At 42.4% G+C, this 12,974-nt stretch overlaps 1 protein-coding gene across 1 annotated transcript; it reads left to right on the top strand.

Annotated features, from left to right (window-relative positions):
- Positions 1-7,719: 7,719 nt before the first annotated feature.
- LOC123457208 (heat shock transcription factor, X-linked member 3-like) lies at positions 7,720-11,233 on the top strand. Its single transcript, XM_045141199.1, has 2 exons — positions 7,720-8,211; positions 10,685-11,233. Exons 1-2 carry the CDS (start codon positions 7,720-7,722, stop codon positions 11,231-11,233), a joined length of 1,041 nt encoding a protein of 346 aa, XP_044997134.1.
- The last annotated feature ends 1,741 nt before the right edge of the window (positions 11,234-12,974 follow it).

The following is a 12,974-nucleotide window of genomic DNA, read 5'->3' as shown; positions in this document are numbered from 1 at the left end:
AGGCCAGGGTGTGATGTCCAACTTCTGTCATGCCATCTTTTTCCCTGCCATTGTAGACCTTTCCCTTGAGTCTGTAAGCCAAATAAATCTCTTTTTCCCACTAGCTGCTCTTGGTTGGGTGATTTCAACCAGCAATGTGATGCTGAATGCAATAAGTAAAATTGAAAAAAAAAATACCTGTTTCCCTTCCTAATGCCACAGGTCTGAAATCCCAAATTCTTCACATGTTAAGGCAGGCAGTTTACAAATTCAAGGAGAGACTGAATAATTTAATGAAACCTTGTAGTGTTGTTGAATCAGTTGTCCCTCATAAACTCATGTGATTTTTGTTTTGTTTTGTTTCTCGAGGTAGGGTCTCACTCTAGCCCAGGCTGACCTGGAATTCACTGTGTAGTCTGAGGTTGGCCTCAAAATCACAGTGATCCTCCTGCCTCTGCATGCCAATTATTAGGATTAAAGGCATGCACCTTCACACCTAGCTAACTCATGTGATTTTTAATGCTTGATCCCCAGGTAATGCAATTTGGGAAGTGGAGCCTTGTTGCAGGAGTGTGTTGCTGGAGGTGGGCTTAGGGGTAATATAGCCAGCTCCTCCTTGCTAGAGCTTGGCTCACTCTGTTGCTGCTGGTTTCTAACTCCTGTGGCAAAGATGATATCTATCCAGGTTCTGCTCATGCTAGTTTTTCCTCTTCCATCATGGAGCTTCACCATGAGACCTTAAGCCAAAAGAAATACTTTTCACCCCTGATCTGCTTTCAGTAAGGTGCTTTGTCCTAACAATGAGATGGTTACTACAGCACCCTATCTCAATATTTAAGAAGTACATAATAAGGGGCAGGGGATATAACTCTACAAGAGGGCATTGGCCTCACATGCACTAGATTCAATTCATAATACAAAGTTAGAGAGAAAAAGAGAAGGAGGTAAGAGGGAATGAGGAAATGGAAGATGGAAGGAAAGGGATGAGAGGAGAGAGATAGAAAATCCCCCCAGGTGTCCATCACTAGAAGAATGGATAACTAAGCTGAGGTATGTGTACAGAATGGAATTCTAGACAGCAGTAAGAAAAAAATGACACAATGAAATTTAAAGAAAAATCGGTGAACTTGGAGCATATCATTCTCAGTGAACTTATCCAATCACAGAAATATAATCACTGCATAGTCTCACTCATCTACAACACCTAACCTAAATCTACCCAAGATGCCTTACATACCCAGCAAGCATCTCGTGTAGTAACAATACCATGAATGGGGAGGGAAGAGGAGGGCAATAGAGGATGGGTGGGACACAAATATAGACCCAAATGTCAATGGCATCATAAGATTCTACATGCTACAAGGCAGACCAAATGCTTGAACCTTTACCAGGCCCTTAGAGGGAACACCTCAGTCACAAGGCACTGAAGAGATTGTGATGAATACTGACCTTAATCTTCTACCATCTCTCTCTCTTTATCTCTCTCTTCTCTAAAGCTTTTATATTAGTTAACTTTTCCTTCATTCTCTTAGTGGTACTGACCTGTAACTACCAGTACCAGCAGGTGGATATCATCTGCAATGAGCTTTTGATCAGAGAGACCTACAAGGTTTCCTAAAAGACAGACAGATTTCTGTCAGAGTACTTGATAACCCACCAAAAGTTAGTAGTAAGACCTTACTGCTGAAAACACCATATGCAGTTGACACGTAAAATGGAATGACATGGCTGGAAGCTGGAAGAGAGTCAATCCCCAGACAATCATTGCCTCTAGTGCCAGAAGGTGCTGCATGGGCGACTGGGGGAGAATGACCAATATCTGCCCAAGCAACACATTGTCTAACCTACTTAGCAGCAAATAACCTGTCGTGATGCTCAAACCAGTGCAGTAGTGGGGCACAGCCACGGTAGGAAACCAACTGCTTTTGAGTTAGCAAACTGGTCCACTTAGTGGAATGGGGTCCATAGGTAGAGCTGGGAAACAAGTCAGAATCATATCCAAACATGAGCCTGCTCTCCATTAATTAGTTACCACCTATTGTGGGCTACAAGAGGGTCTACACCTATAAAAAATAAGGGTTACATATGTAATAATATATATCTTTTACATTATTTTAATAGAGAGGTCAAATATTTACATTCTTAATTGTCTAATAAGCTGTTCCAGTGTCCTCGCGTTCTAATTTGTGTTAAAATTGACAATAACTTTACTCTACTGGGACCACATCTGTTTAGTCAGCTTTTACTAGCTAGGGTGAACACTAATCTAGACAGAATTTATGGGAGGAAGGGTTTATTTCATGTTTACAAAAAATCCAAGGGGATGCCATCAGTGACAGAAGAAGGTGGCTCCCTTTCATGGAATGAAGAAGAAATAAACAGCAACATGGGCTGGAGAGATGGCTTAGCGGTTAAGCGCTTGCCTGTGAAGCTTAAGGACCCCGGTTCGAGGCTCAGTTCCCCAGGTCCCACGTTAGCCAGATGCACAAGGGGGCGCACGTGTCTGGAGTTCGTTTGCAGAGGCTGGAGGCCCTGGCCCGCCCATTCTCTCTCTCTCCCTCTATCTGTCTTTCTCTCTGTGTCTGTCGCTCTCAAATAAATAAATTAAAATAAAATAAAAAATAAAAATAAATAAAAAAAAGAAAGAAAGAAACAGCAACAGCAAGGAAGTAAGCAATAACTGCCACAGCTCAAAGTGTTCTCCACACACTTTTGGGCTGGAATTCACCCCCAAACACACATTAGGACTTGATAGTAAGGTCCATCCCCAGTGACATTACCCCCTGACTCCTCAGCAAGAATCTGCCTGCTAGGGACTCAAGCAGAATATTTAATTTTTAAAAGTCTGAGGAGCTTGGTGTGGTGGCGCACACCTTCAATCCCAGCTCTCTGGAGCCAGAGATAGGAGGATCACCATGAGTTTGAGGCCATCCTGAGATTCCACAGTGAAGTCTGTCAGCCTGAGCTAGAGAGAGACCCTACCGTGAAAAACAACAACAACAACAACAAAAGTCTGAGTCTATGGGGCCATACCAACTATCATATTCAAACTACCACAACATCTGTCTTACATCATCATGGTGTAGGCTATGTAAGTAGGTGATGTACTTCCCATATTATATATTTCCAAATATAAAGGAATGTGTGGTTAGGGAAAAGGCTCAGTGGTGAAAGACACTTGCTTACAAAGACACCCTGAGTCCAATTCCCCAATACACATATCAAGCCAGATACAGAATGTGGTACACATGTCTTGAATGAATTTATAGGGGTAAGAGGCCTTGACATGGTGATTTTCTCTCTGTTTTTCTCTCTCTCTCAACTCTCTCCTCACAAATAAATGAATACAATATTTTCTTAAAGTCATGTGTGCATTGTTTCACTTATGACATGTTGGCACATTTGGCAATGGTAGAAGTCTTCATTAGCCCCAAAAAACTTCCTTTGCAAGCAAATATTTTATATAAAATATATTTGAACCAAAATATTATGATTGCATGTCAACTTCAACATAAACAGAAGGCCACCCTAAAATAAACCAAATTTGCATTATTAGAACATAAAAAGTATGACTTATGCCAGAGGAATTTCAATAGTTTTTGAATTTAAAGAAAACTGTAAGTTAAGTCATTTTATGACAAGATTTTGGGCACATACTTTGGAATGAGTAAAAATAAAAAGCATTAGGATATGTAAAAAAAAGCCCACAAGAAGAGGTCCTGTCCTTGTGTTTGGACACAAGTATCTTTATACACTAAGACATCTTCCCAGTCTATATCTGGCTTTGAATTCTCACTGCCAATACAACCAAAGATCATGGGCCAGATAGAACAGTTTTCATAAGAGGACTGAAAAGTGGAAAGAGATGAGCACACTGGCTAGCAAATCTCAGGTCTTCAGGATGACATAGTGATCATTTCTATGTTATTTTTCTTTTTTGTCTTTGTTCCTGCTTTATAAAAATTATGTACTCTAGACATTGTTCACCTGACATATAGAATATTAAACATGCACAGAGCCAAAAGAGGTTTATGAAGTTTGGAAAATGTCATGATTATTCCTAGAGCTCTATATGCTAATTAAAATATAAAATAAATATTGATTTTTCAGCTAAAATGTTTCAAGTATATTTAGCAAAGATTTCCAGCCCACTGCAACCAAATATCATGAAAAAATAATGAACAAAATTCATGGCCAACACAAAGTGAAAGTGGAGACTATGTGTCAATTTTGCACTCTTCCTTATGATGGCAAGTGGTGACCTTGCCCACTCAACAAAAAGTCTGAAACATTTCAGATGCAGCAGTACAAAAGGGGAATAATTTAACCTTGTTCCATGTCAGCCTAGGCTAGACTGAGACCCTACATTGAACAAAAGAAAACAGCCTGGCATGGTGGCACATACCTTTAATCCTAACACTGGTAGGCAGAGGTAGGAGGATCCTGATGAGTTCAAGGAAACTGAGACAACATAGTGATTTCCAGGTCATCCTGGCCTACAGTGAGACCCAATCTCAATCTCAAAAAAGCAAATCAAACCAAACCACAAAAACAAATTATATATATATATATAATTTGTTTGTATATATATGTATATATATACAGACACAGGCACACACACACACACATTTATATGTATGTATGTATGTGTGTATGCATGTAAGAAAGGGAGTGGTTTAGGAGTAAGATTTCCAGTTTCTGAAGGCACCAGGCATGAATGACTTCACATTCAAATTGTCATGGAGATGTTGGGAGTATTATGCCTGTAGGTAGTTAAAACATTCCCTTTAGATTTAAAATGAAACAAATGTGGCTGAATTAAAAGTTGAACAACGTCAGAAACTTGTATTGTGCAGAATCAGAAAATGTTGCTTTTTCAGGGAGAGTGTATAGCAGACAGATTCAGGTTCGCTGAGATGAACTTTCAGATGAGGCTCAATTATGGAGGAAGGGATTTATTGAAGCTTACAGATCCAGAGAATCTTACATAATGGCAGAAGTAGCTGGCTTGCCTTCACAGGCCCAAGCAGACAGACAGAAGCACAAGCCTAAAAGCCAAAAGCCACAGCACACTTCAGGAATTCCAGCTAGGTACACTTTGCATATCTTTAGGTTGAAATCAGAAACTCATAACCACACCTTAAGATCCACCCAGTGACACTGCCTCCAGCAGGTGGCTACAGATGCAAACTACAAACAAACAACTGAATATAATATTGGGGGCCACATATTCTATTCAAACCACCACAGTGTGGCTCCAGAGAGTGGGACTTCCAGTCAACATTCTGGCTTTTGTTTTTGCTGTTTGGGGGTTGGTTGGTTGTTTTGTTTGTTTGTTTTGTTTTCAGAGGCAGGGCCTCTCTCTAGCACAATCTGACTGGGAATTTACTATGTAGTTTTAGGCTGGCCTCAAACTCACACTGTGATCCTCCTGCTTCTGCCTCCCAGTTGCTGGGATTAAAAGCATGCACTACCACACTCAACTTCAACATTCTGAATGAACCTTCCAAATACCAGTGATTATGATGAGGACACCTCTGTGTGACCACAGATACATAAAAGAGCAGTGTGTTAACTGAAAAATATGCTCTTTGTTTGCTAGACATTAAGTGAATTCCATGAGTGTTTGGGACTAGTAGGGGCCACAGAAACATGATATATCTCCAATAAATCAATACATCCTTCATGTTGTAATGCCTGTTAGAATTTAATGGGTGGAGCAGCTAAGTGAGGCATTATTTCTTAGGAAATTCTGTCTCAGACACAATCTCATTTACTTATCTGTGCAGGAAACATCACAAAAACAAAAACATCGAGCATAGAGTTATTTCTGAGCAAGATTCCACAAAGAGAAACTGATTATGACACAAAAGGTAGGGTGAAGTTTGACTGCTTCATTTACTCAGTTCTTCTGTTACTTGCCTTCATTTGGGGGTACATTTCCTCTATTGAGACTGGTTTAAATGGTTTTAGGATGTGGGGTGCCATAATGATATGGTTATGGTAATGAACAGTGATTAAGATGTTGAAGATGCGGCTGTGGACATAGTTCACTTGGTAGAGTGCTTGCCTAGTATGTACAAAGCCCTGGTTTCACACCCAGCATTGGACAAAACCACTCCTGTGGGTGTACACCTGTAATCCTAGTGTAAGTGAGTTCAGGTCCAGCCTGGACTATTGAGATACTGTGTAACATAAAGAAAGATGAGGGGCTGGAGAGATGTCTCAGTGCTTAAGGGCACTTGGATGCAAAGCTTGGTGGCCTGGGTTTGATTTCCCCAGTACCCATGTAAAGCCAGATACACAAAGGTGGAACATGTGCCTGGCATTCCTTTGCAGTGTCATCAGGCCTTGGCACACCCACCTCATTTATGAGCTCCAGCTCTCTCTCTCTCTCTCCTTAAAAAAAAAAAAAAAAAACAGAAAATGTATTTTGAAAAGACAGATGAAATTGTTCTGTAGTGAAGTCAAGTATAAAAGTCCTTATGATGCAATATTGTTTTAGAAAACATAATTATTCTACACAAATTAGCCTTTTCCTTAAAGTTAAAATAACACTGCTGTGTGATAACTTTGGAGTCTGTTTATAAAATTCTGAGTACTGAGAAAATATTGCTACAAATAATGAGAGTTGTAGCACAGCTGCTAATGTTGATTATTACTTAGCTTATTTTGTTGTTAGAATATATTAACTGTACAAAATGCCGGGTTTGGGCTGCAGAGATCAGTCACTGTTTGAGACGCATGCTTGCAAAGCCTAATGACCCAGGTTTGATACCTTAGTATGCATATAAAGCCAGATGCACAAAGTGGTGCATGTATCTGGAGACGTTTTTGCAGTGGTTAGAGGCTTATACTGCCATTCTCACTTTCTCTCTCTTTCCTTGCAAAGAAATACAAGTAAATAAATAAAATGCTTTTTTAAAAATAGCTGGTTTTATAATGACATATTTTCATATGTGCATATAAATGCTTTGATCCAAATAGCCTGTGGGCACAGTTGGAAAATCATAATGACAGACCTGGGGTTGGGGTGCTTTTCAGTAATGATCAAAGGAAGGCCTCTGTGCTATGGAGGTACTGTGGCCTCATTGTATATCTGACCTGAATAATCTTTTGGAAAACTGACATATACGTACATTTGTGTATTTGTTTATTTGTGTGTGTGCATGTGTGCAATGTGTGCACACACAAATGGGTGCACCAAGGTCTCCTGCTGCTGTAATGGTATGATCAGAGCCCGGATTTGGAGGCTCTGTTAACAAACGTCTTTGACATCTGAGCCACTCCAAGGCTCCATGCTGCCTCACACTTTTACCAAGTAGGTGCTGAGCCCTGAGCTAAGCAGAGAGAATGAAAACTGCCTTTCCAGTTCCCATCCTTCTCCAGGGGTGTGACAGGAAATGGGATCTGTTTCTCAACACTTGCAGGACAAGACCGTGTCAAAATTTACCTGTCAGAAATCAGGGGAGAATTCTGAAAATGTAAACTACACTTTTATCCACATTCCTGAGGAAAAAAAATTGTAGGTGAGATTAGGTCAAGCACTCCTCCACATTTGAGCACTTGTCTCTCCTCTAACTGACTATGAGTCACCATGGTGACATGACATGTCAGAGCCCATGGTGACATCAGCAGTTTGTTGCTTCCCTACAAAGGTTCTAGAACAGATGCGCTTTGGACCAGGCAGAACATGATTAGTGATCCTCAGAACAAGTAGTGCGGATTTAGTGTAGGACTATGAACATTCAGAGCATGAAAAAGAACAACAAATCCTTCGGGAAACCAGTGGTTGGTGAAGAGCCAGCCAGAGCAGCCCCATCTGAGGCTTCATGTGATCCAAACGGGGACACCAGAGGAGGTTCACAAACTCAGAGTGACCAAGGCATGAGTCAAGATCCAAGGCTTGGAGAGAACCTCGAAACAGAGGAACAAGACCACCATGAAGCCAGCGAGGAAGGCACCAGCAGTCTCTTGGGGCTTTCATTTCCCAGAAAACTCTGGGCAGTAGTGGAGAACGAGGCGTTCAAGTCTGTGGGCTGGAGTGAAGAAGGAGACACCGTGAAGATTGAGGGAGAACTTTTTGAAGCAGAGGTCCTTCACCGCAGTGGTGCAGATAAAATTTTTGAAATGGACAGCTTAAAGCGTTTCATCTGTGAACTTAATCTTCATGGGTTCAGGAAGATATGCACAAAGAATTCACCAGTGCACCCTGGAAAGAAGAAAATGATGGTAGAGTATATTTGTGTTAAATTTTCTATGAAAGAAAATTCTTTGCCTAGAAAACATTCTTTGTGTAGATTCCCACTACCAATGCCATGAACAATGGGCTGTAAGCTTTTCATTTCCTGTTTTAATTAATTAATTTATTGACAACTTCTGTACTTACACACAATAAACCATATTTCCCTTCCCTCCCCCACTTTCCCCTTCACAACTCTGGTCTCCATTATATCACCTCCCTCTATCCATTAGTCTTTCATTTTTTCTCAATTTTTTTGAAGTTAATTAAATTTAATGATGACGTTACTTTATAGCTGGTCAAGTTCACTGCTTCCACCAATTCTGCATGATAAATGATGTTCTAAGTAAAAAGTAATATTACTGGGGCTACAGAGATGCTTAGCAGTTAAGGCACTTGCCTATGAAGCCTAAGGACACAGGTTCAATTCCCTGGTAACCACGTAAGCTAGCTGCACAAGGTGGCACATGTGTCTGGACTTCATTTGGAGGGGCAGTATGCCCTGCATGCCCATTCTCTCTGTCTCCCTCTCTCTTCTTTTGCTATGCTTGCAAATAAATAAGTAAAAATCTATTAAAAGGCCAGGTATGGCAGCACATGCCTTTAAACCCAACACTTGGGAGGCTGTGGTAGGAACATTTCCATGAATTTGAGGCCACCCTGAGGTTACATATTGAATTCCAGATCAGTATGGGCTAGAGCAAGACGCTACCTTGAGAAAAACCCAAAATAATAATAATAATATTACTAATAATCTGCATTTAAAATTTTAATTTAATAACCATTTGGCACACCTGTGCAAAACAATATGTTTATAATCATCCAACGTAGAATCATATACTAAAAAAAATTAGACTCAGCTTTTTTGTCATCAAACCCCCTATAAAGTTTACTACCCAGCACAAGTGTCTTGGTTGTTCATATCCCTAAACATCCACAAATCACGTGCTATGTGCAAAGCTCTTAGTCAGGCTTTCAGGTAGAGCAGAAAGAAAACAATATTGTTGAGGCCCTCAATGAGCTTATGGTCAAATATAGCACAGGAAGCAAGAGCAGGAAATCTCAGCTGCAGCAACACAGCTGCCCCTTAAAGGGGAAAATTTTTACTTAAGCAGGTGCCCAGAAGAAAGTGAGATTCTGCTATCATGTGGTTTAATGAAGATCTTTGTGCAGAATGGTAGAGCTGCTTAGAGTGTAAGTTCATAGTCTTGACAAGTGGCATAGGAAGACTAGGAATCTCAAGGACTGCAAGTCACATGACAAGACTATTCTGGAGATGAGTGACAGAAGTTCAGTGTGTCAAGTGCTAGCCTGGCAAGCACTGTCCTTGGTACCCCTGTAAAGTGCCAGGTGTGGCAGCACACTCCTGCAATCCCAGCACTGAAGAAGCGGAGACAGGAAAACCTGGGGCTCTCCAGCCAACTAGTCCAGCCAAATTGGTGAACTCAAGGCCTATGCGAGACCTTGCTTCAAAAAGAAGCAGATGTAGCACTTGGGAGGCAGAGAGAGGAGGATTGCCAAGAGTTTGAGGCCACCTTGAGACTATATCATGAAATCCAGGTCACCCTGTGCTAGAGTGAGACCCTAACTCAATCCCACCCCCAGAAAAAGAAGCAGTAGCAGATGGAGTTCCTGAGGGTAACACCTGAGGTTGTCCCCTAGGCTCCACCCACACAAGCACATTTGCACATGCACTTACACATGTATGTGCCAACATACATATGAACATACACACCACACATGTAGATAAAAGGTTATTCTCTCTTTTATTTTTGGTGTCATGATCTTTTCCTCCTCTTATGATGGCCTTGTGTAGGTAGTGTCAGGCACTGTGAAGTCATGGATATCCAGGCCATTTTGTGTCTGGAGTGAGCATGTTGTAAGGAGTCCTACCCTTCCTTTGGCTCTTACATTCTTTCTGCCACCTCGTCCGCATTAGACCCTGAGCCTTGGAAGGTGTGATCGAGATGTTACCCAGTAGTCCAGTCACTGTTTTCCAGCACTATCATACTTTCTGAGTCATCCCAGGGTCACTGCCATCTGAAAAGAGAAGATTCTCTACCAAAAGTAAGAGTAGCATTAATATAAGGGTATGAATATTAAGATAAGTCCTTACTGGGAAGTTTGATAAATCTTTTCATTTTCAAGGATAACTGAAACTATTCACTGACTGGTAACTGTATAGAGTACAAAAGTAGAATGTTTGATATTAAAATGTGTGCCATCCCCTTAGATAGGTGCAGGCTAGGAGGACTCTTGGAGGCCAGGTCATGGCCTACATATGGTTCACGACCTTCAGCTGTGAGCATTTTGTTTCTAGTGAGGCCGTGCTGAAGGGCACCAGGACCATTGAAAGCAATGGAAATGATTTTCTCCATCACATAATCAGCTGAGTACGATGGGCAGTGTGACAGTCATGCATGCTTTACCTCAGAATGACTAAAAGCTTCCTTTTCCTTTCAGATCTATCAAAATGCAAACTTTCAGAGGGATAACCCAAGGCTGCTCGAGAACATCTGGAGGAGAGGATGTCAACGCAGCCCTGCTCAGGAAGAGCCATGCTGCAAGAGAAGGAAGCTCGATTTCCCCCAACGTTCTCCACACCTTCAGAAGAAGAAGCAGGAAAAGACCATTTCCCTGAAGGAAACCCCCAACAAACAGGCACCCCAAGGCCAGGGCACCTTCCTTCCAGTTGGTGTCACTGGATGCCCCCTAGCACTATGCCCTCCTGAGGAGCACAGCGTCCCATGTGGAGAATGCTCCCCTGAGGATGGCAACATGGTGTCTCCGGCTGGTGACAGAATGGAAGGGTCTGGGCAGGTGAGCATCAGACCCTCATGGTACCCTGATTGGGGTTCAGTGATATCTTTCTACAACAAGTGTTCCTCCATGCTGAAGGCTGTCTTGGCAGCCATTTCCTTAAGTGAGCTGTCTGATGGGGAGAGGGAGCAGGGCTCCACCAGTGTGTCCTCTGCTGAGGAAGAGCAGGAGGGCTTCTGTCAAAATAAGTGAGTAATCTGTGTGCTATAGAAGGGCAGTTCTCGTTCATGAGCTTACCGGCCATGTAACACTGCAAAAAGTCCTTGTTCACTAATTACAACCTAGTGTATTCCTATAAAGAAACACAAACCCCATGGTATTAAATAAAGAATCTCAACATCTGACTTAGGCTGCTCAGTACATCTTGACCCTGTAGTTTCACACCTTTTTCAGCAGCTTGGGTTTTGGGGAAATGCTATCTCCTCACTGACAGTAAATCAGAAAGAATCATCCAGATGGTTTTCTCTGGCATAAACTAATACACCCTGTGTAACAACAGAGACATTTATTTGTTAACTACTGCAAACCAAGAGAGCACTGGATGGATTTTCACACATTAGATCTTCTCAGAGAACACTGGGGACCTAACAAACAATATTGGGAGAATCTTGGTTTTGGCAATATAGGTCTCTGTGGTGGTTTGATTCAGGTGTCCCCCATAAACTTAGGTGTTCTGAATGCTAGGTTCCCAGCTGATGGATATTTGGGAATTAATGCCTCCTGGAGGGAGTGTATTGTTGGGGGCGGGCTTTATAGCCAGTTTCCCCATGCCAGTGTTTGGCACACCCTCCTGTTGCTGTGTTCCATCTTATGTTGGCCAGGGGGTGATGTCCACCCTCTGCTCATGCCATCGTTTCCCCCTGCCATCGTGAAGCTTCCCCTCAAGCCTGTAAGCCAAAATAAACCTCTTTTTCCCAGAAGCTACTCTTGGTTGGGTGATTTCTAACAGCAATGCGACCCAGACTGCAACAGTAAAGTGGTACCGGGAGTGGGGTTGCTGCTGGACACCTGACTGTGTGGCTTTGGCCTTTTGGAGCTGATTTTCAAGAGGAATGTGGGAGGATTTGAAACCTTGGCCTAAGAGATGCCTTGCAGTGCTGTAAGTACAGCTTGATGGACTGTTCTGGTCTGAGCTGAAAGACCTGAAGGCAGTAAGAACTATGGACTGTGAGGTTTGGCTTATGAGGGTGAGAAAGAGCTGTGCCTGGACTGGGCTAGCAGTTTGTGTGAGAAGCTTGCTCTTGTGCCCATGTCCTGAGAAGTTGTGCAGGGTTGCTTAGCGTAGAAATGAACTGGTGTGTGCAGAGGGATATGGCACAGAAAGGAAAATCTTTGGGTGAACTGCTGCCCGTTCAGCTGCAACTGAGAGATTACAACCTTTGAGCCTGGGCTAGCTGACCTGTGCTGGGGCAACAGGAAGAATGTCAATTCTTTTGAAGGGGCCTGAGTGCTCAAGGAGTGTCCTGTTCTTCAAAGTCTGCTTTATTCCCCCCTGGATTAACAAATTGGCACCCTACCTGGTATCGTGGAGTATAAGAAATGCTGGAAAGAGGGTCAGTGAGTTTGCAACACGGTCTTGTGTTTTGGAAATGGCCATGGGCAGTGTGAAGCGGGTTTGCTGGTTGCCTGCATAGAGACCCCATGGAGCCATGAGGACGAACCGTGGCTTGCAGTGGAGACCCAGTGGAGATGCCGGGACCGTGAGATGGCTGCCAAGGAGCTGCCGGCCCCGATAAAGTTTTCCACGACTGTGAGTAGCCTAGCTGGAGGGGCAGAATTGGAATGCCAGAGACTTGTTGCTGGTTAGAATTAACCGACTTGAAGATTTGTCACTGGCTAGAGTTGCTGGACTTGAAGCTATAGAGTTTGATATTTGCCCTGGTTGTTTTAAATCTTGTATTGGTTGAATGTTTCTTTGCTATGCCCAATGCCA

The sequence above is a fragment of the Jaculus jaculus genome (genome assembly GCF_020740685.1).
Source record: "Jaculus jaculus isolate mJacJac1 chromosome Y unlocalized genomic scaffold, mJacJac1.mat.Y.cur SUPER_Y_unloc_3, whole genome shotgun sequence".
NCBI classification, from domain to species: Eukaryota; Metazoa; Chordata; class Mammalia; order Rodentia; family Dipodidae; genus Jaculus; species Jaculus jaculus.
The sequence above is the reverse complement of the archived record's forward strand: the minus strand, read 5'-3'. Positions and strand labels throughout refer to the sequence as shown.

What these genes read in the sequence shown, in the direction of transcription:
- LOC123457208 (XM_045141199.1), top strand. Translation starts at nt 7,720, where the DNA reads ATGAACATTCAGAGCATGAAAAAGAACAACAAATCCTTCGGGAAACCA. An exon ending in CTGGAAAGAAGAAAATGATG is followed by an intron (nt 8,212 to 10,684) that starts GTAGAGTATATT and finishes TTTTCCTTTCAG; the next exon opens with ATCTATCAAAATGCAAACTT.